The sequence below is a fragment of the Colletotrichum chrysophilum genome (assembly GCF_026319265.1).
Source record: "Colletotrichum chrysophilum strain AFK26 chromosome Unknown scaffold_10, whole genome shotgun sequence".
NCBI classification, from domain to species: Eukaryota; Fungi; Ascomycota; class Sordariomycetes; order Glomerellales; family Glomerellaceae; genus Colletotrichum; species Colletotrichum chrysophilum.
In genome coordinates, this window is record NW_026517297.1 from 547656 (window position 1) to 565515 (window position 17860).

Here is a 17860-nt window from a genome sequence, read left to right on the forward strand (position 1 = left end):
CTGGCATCAGAGTGCCAACCGTGAATTGTCTTTGTTTGCTGGTCTCCCTCTTCAGTCTGTTTTGCGCGACGGAGAATGGATGTTCCTTGAGAACCAGCTTTTCATCACCATACCTACCTACCTTATACTGCAGTATCTGTACAAAAGCTTGTCTTCAAATACGAAGTTGTTACAATACTTACCAAGTAAGGATGCAAAGACCCTGACAGCACAACCTTGATGGACCGACTGTTCAAACTCAACTGGCCGAATGGCGTAAGCGCACTTTACCATGGGATGAGAGTGACAGGAGGCTCAGACACCCCCAAAGGTTATTATTATTGTTGTCGTTGCTGATTAAGACACACAAGCGTCAGCTTGTCTCACACGCACAGGCGCGGCGAAATGAGGCACAAGAGAGGCAGTGATTCGGTGAACGCATCTGCCTGTACCCAACCCTCCTCGGCCATCAGAGTGCTTCATCTCTCTCCAACCTCGAAAACAATACCAGAAATCCCATTTTGAACCATTTATCCGCCTTGATTGCCCACCACATTTTCTCCCGCCAAGATCCTAGTCGACCTGCCTTAGCGGTGCAACTCACCAGCGGTCTCGGCCATTCCGCCCGCAGCGTCGTACGGAACATTCTAAACTTCGCAGGAGACTTTAGCGGAAGGAAGGGACCCCCCTAGCCCGCTTCCACTGCGTACGCCGTATCTTACAAGGACCCATCTCCCCATTCTCCAATACGATCGACAGCCCTCCGTCTTCCTCCCGAACTCTCCCATCACCTCACGACCGCGATTTCTCCTGCGACAGACGCTAGACGCATACAATATGTCGGCTCTTCGCCCTAACCACAGGGAAAAGGCTGCCCCTAAGGGCGGCGCCTTGAATGGCCTCATCGACCCGACCAAGACGGGCAAATACCCTGTCATCCTAAGCGACACGCTCCTCGGGCGCACCCAGAAGGATGTCTTTACCGCCGTACGATGTACGTAGCCCTCCCAGCTCTCCAATCGGCCTGACTTGGTCTCGCGATCACAGAACGAATACTGATACAGCCTTTTCAACACAGATAATCACAAGCCTGATCTCCCCTCCGAGCCCGCAACAGCAAGGCTAAAACCCGAGACGCCTGGCTCCAAATCCAACTTTGACCTCTCCTTTCCCGGTGCCGATGGCGGAACATACGCCTACGCTGGCACTCGCACAATGGACGACAACCAATACATTCTCTACTTCGATCCAGCCCGCAAGGCATTCATCCTCGATAAGGTCGATTCTGCCTTCCACATGAACCTTACCCGCACGCCCTCAAACGACAACCCGGAGACCTTGCGCCAGCAGTTCGAGCAGCTCGACACGTCCATCACCGCGACACCAGCCAAGCCCCACGCCTCGTCCTCTGCCGCCCAAGATAAGCCCCAGGCGAAGCCAAAGACCAAGGCCGCAGCTGCGGCGAAACCAAAAGCACCCGCGAAACCCCGGCAGCAGAAGAAGAAAGAACCCGTCAGCATCCAGCTCGCGCTCCCGACAAACGACGCGCCACCGGCCCCGCCGCCGAAACCCGCTGCTGTGCCGACGCCGAAGAAGGAGAAGCCCGCGCGCAAGGCCATGGGATCCGACGAGGAAGACGACGACGATGACGACGACTTCGGTCTGACGATAGAGTACCCCGACGAGAACAAGAACAAAAAGACGGACTTCTCGCCCGCGTTCCCGTCCCAGGGTATCAACATTAGGCGTTTCTCCGATTTCCTGCGCGACTCTGAGGCGGACGATGCGGATGGCGAGTCGGACAATGACGAAGTGCCGTTCCCCGACTTCAACCTGCCCAGTCCCGTCAACAACCAGGTGCGGCAGCAGCAGCAGCATCATGAGGAGGTCGAGTTCGAGCACGGCCAGATGGAGATGGACTCGGAGCCGGATTTCGAGGACGCGCTTGAGGACGACCTCGAAGCCGAGTTGGAGAAGGAGCTTGAGGCTGCGAACAGCGGCGACGCAGAGGAGAGCGAAGTCAGTGAGGAAGACTGAGGTGATTACCTGGGATATCACTTTCTGATAGAGCCCGTACGAATCTTGTGGCGGATCACCAACACCTGGAGCGGTAAATCTCCGACTGGGATATAATGACGGCGTTTCATGGTACAAAAAGGAGTTTTGTTTATTTTTATGTCGGGGCGGCCTCTTGTCTAAAGCCCATTGCCCACGCAAAGCAGTATACCACCAGCGTTTGTTCAGACAGATTAGTATTCTTGTCTACAAAACAATTAACTGTTGATTTTTTTTCAATCTCGCACTCAGTCTTCGTACAGAACCACCCCGTGCTTCGAGTCCTGCTCCATCTTCTTGCCTCGCAGCATGCCGTCAGTGACGCCCGCAATCTCGTTGGCGCACCACATGTGCGTCACCGCCTCAGCCAACGCCCTCCCGAAGCCTTCATTCCTCTTCCCCTGTCTGCCGGCTTCACGGGCCGTGTTGTCTGAGACCCGCTGCTCCTCGCCGAACAGATACTCGGGGTCAATGCACCCGACCGCCAGGTCGATCGTGTCCGAGGTATCAGACCGCCAGAAGAGGAACGATCCGCAGTCGCCGCAGAAACAGCGCTCTGCCCCGAGCGTGGCGCGGAACGATTTCAGCGTTGGGGGAGTGGGCGTCGTGAGGAAGGTGAAGGCGGACTTGGGCACCATGTGGATTGGGAAGAAGAGGGACCCTGTGCTTCGGCGGCATTGGGTGCATTGGCATGTCTGGCACTGTTGAACGGGTTAGGCACGGTTGTAGATTCTACATTCTTTGGATAATGGAGAGAGAACTTACGGCCGAGATGAAGTCGTGTGTAGGAGGGAAGTTGACGCGGTAGCGGATCGAGCCGCAGAGGCATCCGCCGGTGATGGAGGTTGGCTTGGGGAATTCTAGTGTCATTATGTTGGCTTTGCAGTTGAACATTTAAATTGCTGATCGTGATGATGGTTGAAGTTTGTTATCGGGATATTGATTGGGTATACATCCCTTAGTCTACATCTCCTACCCGCCTTTCCTCTGGTCAATCGCGCCCTTGCGATTTCTGTACGTAGCGACGCTGCAGCTCCCACGCCCCTCTGCGTCACGCCTCACAGTTGCAGCGGGAAGCGCTGATCCTGCTGCACGCGCAGATGCAGGTTCCAGACATAAAATCTCCCAATGTGTGACCCACGATGCCGGGGTTCCCTCACAGTACATCCCACCGCGCGATCCATCCGACGCTCTCCCCCGCATTTCGCACGATGCACAGAACGCCTTCCCTCTTGCCCCCCTTCCTCAGAGCATCTGCAGCTCTTTCGGCCGAGAGACATCCCATGGCCGTCGCTCTGCCCTCACTAAGGGAGTACGCGCCCGTCGTGACGAAGCCGATAAGGTCGTCCTCGTTCGGCACTAGCGGGTGTCCGTTCATGTCTGTCTGGTTCGGCTTCTGCTGCGTGCCATCCGGGGGCGGGGCGCTCACGAGCGTCTGGGCGAGGAGTTTCTTGCGGGTCTGCAGGTCTGCGTTCCGGGGCAGACGCTGCTGTTGACTCGATGATGGCTTCGCCTGCGTGGTGGGAAGAGTTGCGAGCCATTGGCTGCGCAAATCCACCGGCAGGCCGTTGATGGACTTTAGCGGGGGAGGAACGGTTGCCGGGACCTCCACTGATGAGGCTGGCTGGGCGGGTTGAGGACGAGATGGAAGGCGGTAGATTCTGGCACAGGCGGTGGCGACGCCCCGGCTGAGCATTGAGATGTTGACGTAGATGATGGAGCGTGGGGGAAGTGGTGCAGGGTTTGGCAATGTTGTGCATGCTCTAAAGGTTTCCTTTCGAATCCTGATAAGCGTCTGCAGCGACTTCTCCTTGGCTGCATTTTCGGGTGCCTGCTTCTCAGGAGACGCTTCGTCCATGTCCATCGCGTCCGAAGATGGCGCAGCTTGCGCTTCAGGTTTGCTCTCTTTGAACAAATATTCGAGGTCGCAGGCAAAGCCATCACCAACCTCACCCTTTCGTCCAGCTCCAAGGTCCAGCGACTCCCACGCGACTCGCTTGCTCTTGGGCCGTCGCTCCCATTCACGCTTCCGCTTGGCACGCTCCTCGAGCTCCCACTCCGCGCCGGCGCTGGTGCCGAGGTGGTCGAAAGGGAAGCACGGTAGGTTCCGCTCGAATGCTACTTGCCTGATCTCATTCAAGCCAGAGAAGCGCGGGTTCCCGCCGGAAGACAGCGGGAAATGGACGAGGCTGTGCCAGATGGGCTGGATGCATCTCCACGGGGCGAGGAGCGTCCAGTTGCCTTGTACTTGGTTGCCTGTGCCTGCACGTGAAGCCAACAGAAGAACAGGGATAGGGGGGTCGACGTCAGAGACTTCAAGAACGGTCCCTGGGCGTCTTGCTCCTTTACGTCGGTCTACTGACTTTTGGGAAGGCAGGTTAGTTGCCGAGGCACGGGAGTCTCTGTGAAAGAGACCGTAAGGCTTCAGGTCCACATCTGATGGCCACTTTGCTAGCAAATCCAGAGACTTGCTTTGCGCCACGGTATCATCCGGGTCAGGCTGGCTGACTCTCTTCGGGGGGTATCGAAGACGAGGATCCAAGACGGAAAACCCAAGCGTGGCGTTTGCAGGGAGTGTTGCTGGGCTCATCACACTGGTGAGGCTATCAAACATTTCCGCATGCTTCTCCTTAGACTGTTCCTTCGTGTGGTATGGGTGGAGGATACCAAGGAGTGTCTCTGTTGACGCCGGGCCGGTAAGCTCAATACTTCCAATCTCGAATCTCAGGTCCTCAATGTATGGTCTCGGGGTATGCATCTTCACGAGCCGAAGAAGCTCAGTAAAGACCTCGAGGAATGCAGAGGGATGAACTCTCAGAAAGACCTGTCTCTGAGTCTTACTCGACTGCGCTTCGCCTTCCGGTGCCGAAGGCTTTGATACAGCCTCGGGGTTCCAGATGATTGAGGCAGGGCAGATATCCCGTCTGTCGTGCCTCGTCTCCTTGCTCAAGAATCCCGTCCAGTGCCGTGTGCCAGCCCTCCACATGGCTCCCCTATCGTTCCAGCAACTCTCCTGCGCGATACCAATCTTGCGCAAGACTTGCTCCACGCTCTTGGCGGAACCGTAAAGACCAATCGTGCTCGTGTAACTCGTATCCCACGCAACCACGCCCTTCTCTCCTTGCGCACGATGCGTCGCTCGGTATGTCTTCTCGTTCGGCGTCAGGGGTATGGCGAATCTCCAGAGAGGGTTCTTCGGCTCCGTCATTCTCGACCGCTTCGCGTGCCACAGGTGCGTCGGCAGCCAGGTCTTGTTGATCTGGCGCTTCCTGAACTTCGACTTCCGCTTCGGGGGCTCATTGAGCTCGTTCCGTCGGATCTTTGGCCTCGGCGCTCTCGTCGTGACTGTGACTTTCGTCGCCCCCGCAGCCTCCCCGTCCTGTGCTTTCGCCTTGGCAGCCTTCATCTGCCGCCTCCTCTTCTTCTCTGCCAGGAAACCGAGCCTCTTCGCCGTCTCTGCGCGGATCCTCGCCCTCGTCGTCTTGGGTTTCCGCCGTCGCGAAATGACCACAGGGGTATTGTCCTCCGTCATCTCCTTCAGGGCCCTCCTACGCAGCCTCTTCGGGACCCTCTTCGCGTTGTGACTTGCCGTCCGCCGTCGCATGCCGCGGGGAACCTGCTGGAATGCGCGGCTCGTAGCCTCGCCCTTCGTGTGCCGCATGCTCTCCTCGAGGGCCTTAATCTCGAACTCGCGCGCGTTTAGAAATGCCTGCAGATCCAGCTCTCCGTCTTTAAGGGCCGCTTCCGACTGTTGGGCTACGATTTCCCTGTCTTGGCGTATCTTGACGCGCTTCGCAGCCCATCCACCGCCGCCACCACCTCCACCGTTTCCGCCATTCTCGCCCGGTGGACCCTGTTTTCGTTTGTTTGCGAAGGCGGACTTGAGAGGTTTCGACTTAGAAGCTGCGGCCGACATCGCGGGTCATAGCGCCTTTGCAATGGCAATGTGTCTCGGCAATGGCGTCGTCGCGTTGTGACTGTCGTCGGCGGGAAAGTTTGGAGGTGGGAAAAAAGTGTTATCTTATCGGGCTGCAGCTGAACCTTCCCCATGCAGGGGTGTGGGTCGCTGAAATCGGGGATGCTGCAGGGGTTAAGGACGTTGACATTCAGCTGCTATCCTTGAGGAATGTATCCGTAAACCTTTACGATCTTCAAAATATTCCGACAAAACTGAGATAACATGTGGCGCTTTACAGTGATATTTTCGGGCTACGTTTTAATGACTCTTTAAACTTGAAGGACGCTCGGAGGCAGACAAAAGTCACTGGAGGACCGTCAGCGTTAATCATGATAACATGTCAGCCATTAGATGGCTATTCGATCTGCGCCACTGGGGTACTTTCGACCCTGGCTATGACTCAACCTCAGATATAGATGAGACCTCCTATCTTTCCTTTGCTAGAGCTATTAAGTTTTCTACAGGCTCTCTTATACCTGCTTTACCATTGTCATCGCTACCATCTTGTTCACCTACCCTCATCCGTCGTCGGAGTTTTGGCCCAAGTTTATAACATGCATACTATGCAGTCATCCCCGCCCTCTGCCGGCCCAGATCTCTGGCTGGAACCCCTCACAATGAAGACGCATCTCAACGACTTCCATGAGATGTGCGCAGATGAGAAGGCATGTGAATGGAGGTAAATCGGACACTATTTGCATTTGCTCGCAGTCATAGTGTGGCTTACACGTTGATTCAGTTCGCTCCGCCATACCCAGAATCTTGAAAGCTCCAAAAAGCTGATGGAAAATACATTCACATCGACTCGTCAGGCCCCATGGCTTATCACCTGCGCCATCATGTCCTCAAAGTATCCAGCTCCAGACACCAAAGGGGGTTGCTGTACCAAGATGATTGGCTGTGTAAGAACGACGCGTGCTTCACCGTGGGGTTTGTCCGTCGGCTACAAGATCCGTTCCGATTGCTGGGGGAAAGGGTACGCGACCCGTGCCTTGCAACTGTTCTTAGACGAGTATTGGAGCCAAAGGCGAACGGCACCGAAGAGTGATGTTTACGTCGCTCAAATCCCGGCGGTAAATGCAGTGGCTTTCGACAAATCATTGACTGGAAAGATTGTAAATGATAGAGCTCAGCTGAGACATGTTTCAAATGATGAAGAGGATGGCGATGGCGATGACATTGAGATAACGCATCTCATTGCCCAAGTAGATCCCAATAATGTGGGAAGTATGAGGGTAGCAGAAAAGTGCGGCGGGAAATTCGTAACCATCAGCGAGAAGAGCGTCAAGGTGTGGCGCTTCGAGGAAAAGCGGGATATGGCGGTTTGGAAACTGGACAAACCTTTGAAAAGGGTGTAGCTAGATTATTCTAGGCAGAGGTCGTCATTAGCCTCCTTGGTGTTCTTAGCTAGGCGACATTTGCTCGTCATTATATAAGACGAGGACGAGGACAACAGACATAAGAAGGCTTTACGGAGAGAAGTTTTCCGAGAAACACACGAGCCGGCACAAGAACACCTCACGCGCAGTTTCAGTGGAAAGGATGAAAAGTGAGCTGTTTTGCTGTATGCTCTGATGTACATCTAAAGAAGTCTAATATGTAACGATGAAGGTATACAAAGGCCGGGGCAAAATGCCACATCCTACACAGGGCCGCCCACGGGGTCTTCAGAACGCGCTCTAGCACAAAATATACATGGTTATTAACGTAAATTTCTTTTGCGCACTTTGCCGGTCCCTTAGGACTTGGTGACGGCGGTGACGCAGTTGATGTCGAGCAGACCGGTGTCCAGGTTGGTGCACAGCCACTGGGCAGTCTTGCCGCTGGGCGTCTTGACGTCGATGCTCTCGGCGTTGATGTTGAGGCACTTCTCCTTGCTGCTGCAGACGAGGGTGCCGACGCGGGGGTCGTACTTGCTGGAGGCGGTGCCGTCCATGTTCTTGAAGTAGATGTCGCTGATGGTCATGTTGGACTGCGATGCGCATTAGCGTTGGGGTTTCAAGATGGCAATTTTCCAAGGCGGGGAAGACTTACGGGGTACTGGTTGCAGAGCGTCTGGTTCTTCTGGCCGTAGCACTGGTCAATGGTGATGGCGTTGTCGTTGTTGGAGTGGTGGAAGGTGTCGTAGGTGACGTTCTTGACGTATCCGGAGCCGCCGCCGCCGGAGAGGGAGGGCTGGAAGGGGGTGTCAATGCCGGGCCAGACCTTGATGCGGGCGCCGTCGGACGCGTTGGACATGGTGGTGTTGTAGACGTAGAGGTTCTCGACGATGTCGTAGGTGCCGACGTACTGGCCGAGGGAGCCGACGGAGATGCCGTGGGAGCCGTTGCAGACGAGGCCCTGGATGACGATGTTGGTGGAGTTGGGCTTGAAGGAGACGCAGTCGTCGCCGTTGTTGATGTTGGAGTTCTGGATGACGATGCCGTCGGAGCGGTAGGTGTCCCAGCCGTCCGTGTTCTTGGCGGGGTTGGACGAGGTCGAGCCGACCTTGATGTCAATGTCTGAAATGAGGAAGTCTGTGCTGTTGGCGATGAGGTTGAACCACTGCTGCGCGTTAGTATCAGGTCTTTACTTGAGGTTTGAATCGATGTCACTCACCATGGGGGAGTTGACCATGTTGATGCCGGTGAAAGAGCCGCCGTTCAGGCCATCAGTGACAAACATGATGGGTCTCTCGAGGGTGGCGTTCGACGCGAATCGGTCGTACCACTTCTGGCCGTTTCCTTGGAGGGTACCAACGCCGTTGCCGTAGATGTGAACATCCTTGCCGCCAAACACCCACATGGCCGATGAGCCTTGGAAGTTGTACTTGAAGGTACGCGGCAGCCAGTGCTCGATGTCGTCGCAGAAACCGACGGTGCCCGTCAGAGCGACATCGACGGCGTTCAGGAAGGTGAGATCCAGAGGGTTGCAGATGTTGTAAGTCTGGTCCAGAACGACGGTGCCGCCGTTATTGCAGTCCTTGAACGCCTTGAGGATGTTGCCGCTGTCATCGGTGCCGTTGCCGAGAGGCTTGACGGCGCAGGTCTTGGTCCTCGGAGCCGAGGACGGGAAAGCGCGGCCGGGATGGAACGGCGCGGCCTTGATGTCTGGGCGCGCGGCCTGGGTGAGGGGAACCAGCGCGGCGGCAGCGACGAGGCCACCGAGGAGTGTGGGAGCGACCATGGTGATGATTATCCGTTAAGCGAAGCGCGCGATGTGCCAAGTTTTTCTTTTCTGCCAAGGGATGCGAGGTTGGTCGACACTCTGGGATTCTCCAAATGCCTCCAATTGAGAATCGAGGAAGCAGTACTTATATCAGATGCCGGTTTTCTCAAATGGGAGGCTCACGTTTCTCGGCACGGCAAGGTCATCGCGGCGAGTCCACCTTCAATGACACGAGATAGGGGGAGGGCTACTGTAGCTGACGCAGTGCACTAGAAAGGGCCTAAGGTAGCAGGGGCAGCACATGGCATGGGGTCTGATTTTTCCGTCCATACGAAGGGGACGAAAGAGCGCAACGGGGACTTAAGGACGAGATAGGACGAGACCACGAGGACTTCATGGCGAGGACGGGGGGAAACGAATCAAACGATTCGTCCCATCTTGTATTGGTGGAGCAGAACAACCAACAAGCTTTTGTGGTTCGTTTGGCGGTGCCAGGAACACGCCTGTGGTGATTGGTGCGGTGATTTCCGCCCCTTCCGGACACTGCCAGATCTGGGCAGAGCGCTGATGAAAGTGGACTGGAGGCGGACGGAGGGCGACTCGGTGAAGTGGTGGAAGACATGGAGACCCGGCGTGGGCGTCAGGGGGAAACTTTGGACGGGTGTTTCTTGAAGTTCAAGAAGAGTTTGGAGCGCCGGCGAAGTTGGGATGAAGTGGATTTCCCTTCCATGGATACTGCATAGACCACTGTAAAAACCCCGGCAGCGGTGTCCGCAAATTTGCTCGGCGACGGGCGTCTTCGCGGATGTTACTGGTCATCAATTACAGTGCGGGCTAGCGCTAATTAAGGGCCAACGCAGGAGGTAATTGAGCGCTGGGATTTCCCCACGAAGCCAACCGCCATGTGGGGGCGCCGCCGCCCAGAGAGCCAAGCCGGTTGGCTTGATGGCTTGCCGCGTTTCCGAAGGCTTGGTATTTGTGCTTAATTCTGTCCATCGTCATCTGCTGTTCCCGTCGCCAGTTGATAGAATCTCGTCTGTGCGGACACTATCTGAGTCTCCAGAGTTTCCGGGCTTAGAGTGCCAGGCGGTGCACCACTACTCCAGACTCCAGGTTGTTACAAGCTTCTTCCCCGCATTCAGCGTTCGTCGTTAGCGTCATGACCCGTCGACCGTTTGCCGGGGGCCGGTCTTCGGCTTGCGACGTGGTTCGTGGAACATCTCCAAACCGTCGCTGAAATTCTGTCCCATCTGCAGCTGCAGGCCCTGCAGAGCCGCCAAAAGTTGGGGTAACGAGGTGTCATTGGGGGATACAGACTACCTCAACCTCCTCATTCTTCTCCCATGTGCCGGCTACCGTGTTGACTACACCACATGTCAGTCCCATGTCCTTTTCACCCCAAATGCCACGCACTCTGGGGTAATATCTCCGTCTTCCCCGCGTCGACCTGGTCCTTGTTGATCTGCATCTTTGCCAATTTGTCGGGTGTGTGCCATTGCAACTGCTACTCTGGTGGACACTATGCGGACAAGGGCAACCGGAAAAGCTTGAGCAGCAATGAGTCGAGCCGGTTAATATCGAGAAAGGGGCCAGACGAAGCCTGCCGGAAGCTACCTATATAATATCCAAAGCTCTGGGCCTTATTGTTTGCGTGTAATTCTTGGATGACACCTCACCCTCCTTCTCCAGCTCGGCCGAGTCCCCCATTGTGTGTGTATACCATTCGCCATGAAGAGCTCCGTGTCTTTGTCCCTTCTCTTGCCTCTGGCATCCATTGCCGCCGCCGCCGGCATCCCCAGCGGCCCAGCCAAGACATACGCAGACTGCCAAAAGAAGACCTGCGATAACCCCCTCGACGGCTGTCCCCCCAACACAATTTTCGTCAGCAAGTCCTCCTCCAAGGCGAACTTCACCACCATCCAGGCCGCCATCGCCTCCCTCCCCAACAACACGGACGCCTACACCATCCTCATCGCCCCGGGCAATTACACCGAGCAGCTCAATGTCACACGCCAAGGCCCGTTGACCCTCCTGGGCATGACGGACCGGCCCGCCTCGTCCCGTTTGTACGCCGACGTCAGCCTCAACACCACCGCCTCCAACAAGAACGAGGTCCAGATCTGGTGGAACGCCGCCAACCACAACGTCGCCTTCCCCGACAACGCCTACACCAGCGTCCTGACCGTCGGCCCCAACCTCAACGCCACCCTCACCGGCTCCGGCCCCACGGGCTTCCCCGTGCCCGACGACACACCTTTTGGATGCTCGGACTTCCGCGCCTACAACATCGACTTCAGGAACGACGAGTACCCCTTCTCCAACGGCCCTGCGCACGCCGTCGGTGTCAGCAGGGCCAACGCGGGCTTCTACTCCTGCGGCCTGTACAGCTACCAGGATACCCTCTACGTCGGCAAGCTCGGCAATGCCTACTTTTACGACAACGTCATTGCTGGCCAGACGGATTTCTTGTACGGCTTCGGCACCGCCTACATTGAGAAGTCGACCCTTTCCCTCCGCAACTGCGGTGGTGGCATCACTGCCTGGAAGGGTAAGTTTCCCTAACCCTACTTCAAGTCCTTCCATTAACATTCCCAGGAACCAACACGACGTTCGAGAATAAGTACGGCGTCTACATCTCCGACTCCCAGCTCATCGCCGCCAACTCTTCCATCGCGCCGGTCATCAAGGGTGCCTGCCCCCTCGGCCGCCCCTGGAACGCCCAACACCGCTCCATCTTCATGGAGTCCTACTTTGACGCGAGCATCAAACCTGAAGGCTACATCCCCTGGGGTACCACAGACCCCCGCACCAACAACTACACCTTCATGGCGGTGTACAACGACAGAGGCCCCGGCTGGACGCCTACCCAGATGGCTGCCAGCGGCGTCACGTACGTGCTCAACGAGACAGCGGTCGAGCCGTACAGGAATCCCGTTGATGTCTTCCAGACTGAGGACGGCAAGAACGGATTCATTTCCTGGATTGATCAGAGTGTATTGCGGTCATGATATCTAACTAGACCTGCCAAGCAAGAAGAGCAAAACATAATATTGAATACCAAGACATGAAAGTCGTGTTCCGTTTCCATCGTGATATCCTTCCTTGGTTGTTGTTCCCAAATAAATTGGTGACGTACGATGTTGTGAACCAAAGACAACCATATCCTTCTCTCAAAAGGCAATCGAGACACTCAATAAGCAAATCGTTCTCTCGATATGAATCATGTGCCTCGATGGGACTCAGTCGATGAAAATCGGTAAATCTCTTACGCAACCCGCCTGGGCAGGCTCAGGCGTACCCGGAAGAGATAGCGTAGCCGAGCGAGGCGAGTCGGGAACGTCGGGCACAGGCACATCTTCCATTTCGATGTCGGAGTCAATGTCGAACTTGATCTCACACTGTTCATCTTCGTCAAGCATGATTGCCTGATCGAGAGAACCACCGCCAACGCCGACATCCATTGGTAGAAGAAGGGGTTGAACGAGTTCCAAGGGTGACGGTTGGCGAGGTCCCTCCGACACAAAGATCAACTCCCTCCCTCCTACACTAGCTCTGCCAGGTCGTGAGGCCGTAAGACCGTCGACTTCTAGCAGCCAGTCTTTCAAGTGCTCGCAAAGGAGCTTGACGACACACGCTGGGAATGCGTTTCCGATCTGTTTCTTCAGGACGGCTTTAGAAGCAGGCGAAAACTTGTGCCAGACCGGGAAACCCTGAAGACTGGCGAACTCTCTGACGGTGTACGCGCGTGTATTGCTGTAGTGCCGATTCTGACCGCCGGAACAGGTGACACATCTTTTCAAGATTTGATCAGGGTCACTGACCACTGATCCGGAAGGAGGCGGGCTGTGAGTGATTTCTTCTTCTGGGTTGTGAAACGTCGAATCGTCGGTGATCTTCCGGAGGGCCTGCCTGATCGTGACGTACTTCGATAGGCCGCCAAGTCCTGTCTCGGAATGCGTTGCTGTCGGGAATGGAGGCAGCTTTTCACCCGGGCAAGCGCCAATCATTATCAACCTCTTTCTAGTTTGAGGTAGTCCCCAGGTCTGTAAGTGCACGATCTTCCAGGTTACCGAGTATCCGAAATCGGTGAAGCCGCCGACTAGCGAGCAGAAGAAAGGGTCGTGACAGTTCTGTAAGATTCCAAAGGTCTGTTCCAGCGTGAATACTCGAGGTCTTAGCCTCTCCACTAGACTTCTGCAAGCAAACAGAGCTGCAATATTGGCTTCGTCGTTCACTCCCGGGATAGTGTGTGCCGGCGACCATGTCTGGCAGGGTGGTGAAAGGTGGAGGATGTCGGTTCGCATAGGTACGTCCGCGTGGCTTAGTATAAACTCATCAACGGATGTTTGAAAAAGCGTTGTCTCTGGGAAGTTTAGTCTGTAGCTGTCGCAAGCCTTTTCCCAGTGGTCGACTGCGAACTGAACGTGTAATCCAGCCCTCTCGGCTCCACGAGAGAAACCACCTGCGCCGCAGAAGGAGTCGAAGACTGTGTAGCGCTGCTTGCCGTCACCTGTCTCTGGAAGGTGCGATCCTCCCTGGATGGTAAGGCCCCTCCAGTCCTGTCTCAGATCGTCTTCTTCGACCTTGTGCTCTTCCCTCTTGACTTCACTAGCGCGGACACGTTCAAGTGTCCAGTGGTGAGCTTTTCCCTTAGCCTTCATCTTCCAGTCTCGGTAGTGGATAAAGAAGTTCCAGCGACACACGAGGGGTCCTTCCTTCTCAACAGCCTCATGACTGCAGAAAGCGTGCGCCGTATACCGGTGCTGAGGGTAAGGGGCGTTAGTGACATGCAGTGATCGTGATGCGTGTCCAAGGGCTGTAGCTGAAACCTCAATTCTCGCTTGAACTTCCGCCGGTCGGTCATCATCTGCATCAATTTCATGGAGACAGAAGATCTCGTTCAGTTTCCGAGGGAGCTTAGCCATGAGTGTTCGAGATCGGCAAAAAGGCATCCCGCAAATCTTGAGTTCACCGGTTTCCAAGTTCTCGAGGATAGTGGTGACTTTGATGAAGTGGACTGCAATAGCTGTTGAAGGTGCCTGCTCAGGGTCCACGTCATAAAACTTGCCGACTTTGATCGGGCGGCCATCATGACAGACTTTCGTGTGTTCGCGCTGAGGAACCTCTCGCTGCGGCTTAGGACGACGCTTTCGGGACCGACGAACGACAGTTGGCTCGTCATCGATCGTCAAGTCGATTAGGCCTTCCAGGGCCTCGCTCGCAAGGTTCTCGTCTTTCTCCTCGTCCACGCCGCCGCTTGACTGTGAAGCTGAAGACCGGTTCTTTTCAGGCTGGTAATTCTTGACCCGCCATGCAATCTCAACGACCTCGCGATCAACCTCTGATACTAGGTCATTTTCGTCCACATCTATGGCATTTTGTGGACTCTCTCCAGAGCGTCGGCCATTCATGGTGACTGCTATCTTCCGAGTTAGTGTTATGTGCCTGCATGGGGAAGAAGCTACTCACCCTGTGTAAAGTTGACAGTTGATGGAGGCGAAGTCAGGGTCGAGCTCAAGAAGAGATGGTCTGGCGAGTCTTTCCGAGTATGGCACCAAGTTCCTTGATACACGGGTCTCTGGCTAGGTAGATAGACAGCTAAGAGAAAGCAGGAAAGCTTCTTCGTCGAAGGCGGAAGCTAAGAAAGAGTAGCTGCCGTAAAGTGGGAAGTGGGAAGTGGAAGAAAGACGGAAGAAGTGAAGGTGGAGGTGTAAGGTAGGTGGAGGTGGTTGAGACAAGAGGAGGTGGAAGCCTAAAACCAGAGGTCGACTGGTCCAAGTGTGGGAGCGATCTAGATAGATAGGTAGATAGAGCTGGAGGGGATAGGTGGATTGGTGATGGAGACCTTAAATCAATCAACACACGGGTAGGGTAGGCTCGATGAATGCACAGTTATCTCTCAAAGGGGAAAGCGCGCTGGGTTAGCAGTCGGCTTTTTGAAAAATAAGAAGGAGCGGTTTAACGGGCCAACGGTCATCCACAAAAAAGGGAGGCGCGATAGAGCTGTGCGCATGCCCTCCTCCTTCTTGCTTGGTTCGGAGTTTAAAAGACGCTCCCTCAGGCTTTCTCGTCCACAACAAACCTCCTCACCAACAACAACTCCCATCTGCTTCACATGCAGCCAACCAGCCAACAACTCTCCACATTAGCACAAACACACACGTTCTTCATGCACATCCAGCCAACCACTAAGACTTAATTCTCAAGTCATTCAAAGGCTTTTCAAATCCGCTTTCCTCCACAAAACTTATCCACACGTGACCATTATCAACCTTACCCTTTTAGGGGTATCTTATGAGGTAGGCATAAGATCTTCTGGCCATCAACTCATACAAGGTCGGGCCTGCTCGTATTAGTGTAAGTTCTTCACCTCGCGTGGTGTCATCTATCTGCAAAGAGTCTTTCAGGGGTAGGTTTCCCATCTTGGTGGGCAACAAGCTAACCAGCCTCGAACAGCTTATCCCACGCGCACATCTTTCTTCATCCCACCTTTCTTACACACTTCGTCCCCAAGCTTTCACCTCCATCACAACTTTCGCACTGCTTGAAAGAGGTTGAATCCCAAGTAAGCAACCAGAAGATTAGCAACAGCGTACCATCCAACAGTTTTAGTCGCGCCATCCCCCTTTTCTGTCATCCTAGTCTCATGAGCCAGTTTACTCTCGCTGCTATCACGTCTGGACCAAAGGAGACACAAGCCTGTCTTTGAGCAGACAACAGGCATTCAGCCTTCAAAGATCACAAGTATCTCAGCCACACCTTCTGAAGTACAAAACACCACCCCTCACTCCTGGTATGTTTGCGATTGGCTCGTCCCTTGAACAACAGTTGCTAACAGTACAACATCTAGTCTCCCTAGCAACAAGTACAGCAGACAGAATGCAGACTCGAGCTGCCGCAAGACTTGCAGCGAAAGCTGCCTCCCAGCCTCAGGTGACAAAGACAGAGCCTGTGAAGGCTGGAACAAAGCGCGCAGCAGCTACCCAGCCTACTGAGACCCGACAGGCGAAACGACGTGGAGCAAAATCCAAGCAGCCATCTCAGCCAGTAAAGAAGGCCATTGATGTTCTTCCTCATGGGTTGGGAACTATTCATGATGGGAAAAGCATCCAGGCTACAAGCGGCGTTCAGGGGGTGAACAGCAATTTCCAGGGACACACATCTACTCCAAACGACGATGACAAGCTGAAGATCAGTGGCCACCAGAAGAACGATGATGTCCAGAAGGGTACTGCTAAAGAGAAGAGTACTGCTGGCGGAAAAGATAAGAAGAGAATCCCTAATCCCTACGGTCTGATGCCTGGCCGAACGCCCTTTCCTAACCACCAGGGCCCAACAGCAGAACAATGCCAAATTGTTCACGATATACTCACTGCACAGCATGGCGAGAGAAAGTCTCCAAGCAAGATCCTGCCACCATCTACTGAGGTTGCAGGATGTGGTGAGGTACCAGACATCTTGGACGCAATGATGCGAACAATGGTTAGCGCGAACACAAAGATGACCAACGCGGACAAGGTCATCAAAGAAATCATCAAGGCGTACGGTGTGCTCGACAAGGATGGTCTTGGGGCTGGTAGCATCGACTGGAATGCTGTCCGGATGTCCCCGATTCAAAAGCTTCGGAAGGCGATGATTACTGGTGGACTTTCTAAGGTGAAGAGCGAGCAGATGAAGGAAATCCTCAACAAAGTGTTCGAGGAGAACCAACTCAGAAAGGCAGCATTCGTCAAAGAAAAGGAATCAGGAGAGGCGGCAAGTGTGAAAGGAGCTGCCAAAATGAGCCAAGGCCAAAAGGACCACCAACTACTCAAGATTGACAACGGAATTTTGACACTGGACCACATCCGCACCATGCCAGCAGCCGAAGCAATGCCAGAGATTCTGCAGTACAAGGGCATTGGCATCAAGACAACTTCATGTCTTCTCCTTTTCTGCCTCCAGCAACCCAGCTTCGCAGTCGACACGCACGTTTGGCGATTCTGCCTGTGGTTGGGATGGGTTCCCAGAAAGGCAAGTGCCGATAAAACCTTCAAGCATTGCGACTACCGAGTTCCCGACGAGTTGAAGTATGGCCTCCATCAGTTGTTCATCGTGCATGGGCAGCAGTGCTACCGCTGCCGCAGTGGCACCGCAAAGGGTACGGCTCAGTGGAATTCTGTCGTCTGCCCCCTCGAGCATCTCCTAGACCGTTTCGAGAAGCACGAGGCTAAGGCGCCCAAAAAGTCGACGAAGGCCAGTCTCAAAGAGGAGAAAACCAATATTGAGGAGCCTTCCAAGGAGACGGTGGATGAGGACACGGAGCAGGCACTCATGGAAGATGATGGCGCTGAAGACGAAACCCAGAGTCGGTCTTCTGAAAATGGAAGTGACGGCAACGCAATCTAGGAGAAGCGGCCGAGCGACAACGGCGAGGTCGAACTGCGACGAAGTCGGCGGATCAAGAAAGCCACACAGTCCGACTGAGAGAGTTGGAGGGTCTTAAGAGCAGTGGTGGTTACATGCGTGCGAAGCGGTCGATTATCTTGGAAGGAGGCGATTTCTCTTTTTCTTCTCTTTTTATTTCCAGCGGTTGCGATTCTTTCGGACAGGTGCTCTCACAGGACTTGGACCTACTTTGGTACCCAGAAAGGGGAGATTGCTCTTTGATCACGTCATTTATATCTTGCTTCTTCTCTCCTCGACACACAGGTGTATATTAGCTAGATAGACAGGTTCTCA

At 54.7% G+C, this 17860-nt stretch overlaps 7 protein-coding genes across 7 annotated transcripts; 3 read left to right on the plus strand and 4 right to left on the minus strand.

Moving 5' to 3' along the window:
• Positions 1–816: 816 nt before the first annotated feature.
• COL26b_002186 (uncharacterized protein) lies at positions 817–2016 on the plus strand (the record flags this gene model as incomplete). The annotated part of the gene is made up of 2 exons (XM_053175114.1): positions 817–973; positions 1058–2016. The coding sequence occupies 2 exons, from the start codon at positions 817–819 to the stop codon at positions 2014–2016; spliced, it is 1116 nt and encodes a 371-aa protein (XP_053041058.1).
• Positions 2017–2282: 266 nt separating this feature from the next.
• COL26b_002187 (uncharacterized protein) lies at positions 2283–2904 on the minus strand (the record flags this gene model as incomplete). Its single annotated transcript, XM_053175115.1, has 2 exons — positions 2283–2735; positions 2800–2904. The coding sequence occupies 2 exons, from the start codon at positions 2902–2904 to the stop codon at positions 2283–2285; spliced, it is 558 nt and encodes a 185-aa protein (XP_053041059.1).
• A 286-nt stretch (positions 2905–3190) lies between these two features.
• On the minus strand, positions 3191–5950 carry COL26b_002188 (uncharacterized protein; the record flags this gene model as incomplete). Its single annotated transcript, XM_053175116.1, has 1 exon — positions 3191–5950. One exon carries the CDS (start codon positions 5948–5950, stop codon positions 3191–3193), a length of 2760 nt encoding a protein of 919 aa, XP_053041060.1.
• Positions 5951–7730: 1780 nt separating this feature from the next.
• On the minus strand, positions 7731–9157 carry COL26b_002189 (uncharacterized protein; the record flags this gene model as incomplete). The annotated part of the gene is made up of 3 exons (XM_053175117.1): positions 7731–7964; positions 8027–8536; positions 8591–9157. The coding sequence occupies 3 exons, from the start codon at positions 9155–9157 to the stop codon at positions 7731–7733; spliced, it is 1311 nt and encodes a 436-aa protein (XP_053041061.1).
• A 1710-nt stretch (positions 9158–10867) lies between these two features.
• COL26b_002190 (uncharacterized protein) lies at positions 10868–12147 on the plus strand (the record flags this gene model as incomplete). The annotated part of the gene is made up of 2 exons (XM_053175118.1): positions 10868–11687; positions 11735–12147. 2 exons carry the CDS (start codon positions 10868–10870, stop codon positions 12145–12147), a joined length of 1233 nt encoding a protein of 410 aa, XP_053041062.1.
• Positions 12148–12378: 231 nt separating this feature from the next.
• On the minus strand, positions 12379–14550 carry COL26b_002191 (uncharacterized protein; the record flags this gene model as incomplete). The annotated part of the gene is made up of 1 exon (XM_053175119.1): positions 12379–14550. One exon carries the CDS (start codon positions 14548–14550, stop codon positions 12379–12381), a length of 2172 nt encoding a protein of 723 aa, XP_053041063.1.
• Positions 14551–16018: 1468 nt separating this feature from the next.
• On the plus strand, positions 16019–17527 carry COL26b_002192 (uncharacterized protein; the record flags this gene model as incomplete). Its single annotated transcript, XM_053175120.1, is given in 2 exon segments — positions 16019–16273; positions 16292–17527. The coding sequence occupies 2 exon segments, from the start codon at positions 16019–16021 to the stop codon at positions 17525–17527; spliced, it is 1491 nt and encodes a 496-aa protein (XP_053041064.1).
• Between the last annotated feature and the right edge of the window lie 333 nt (positions 17528–17860).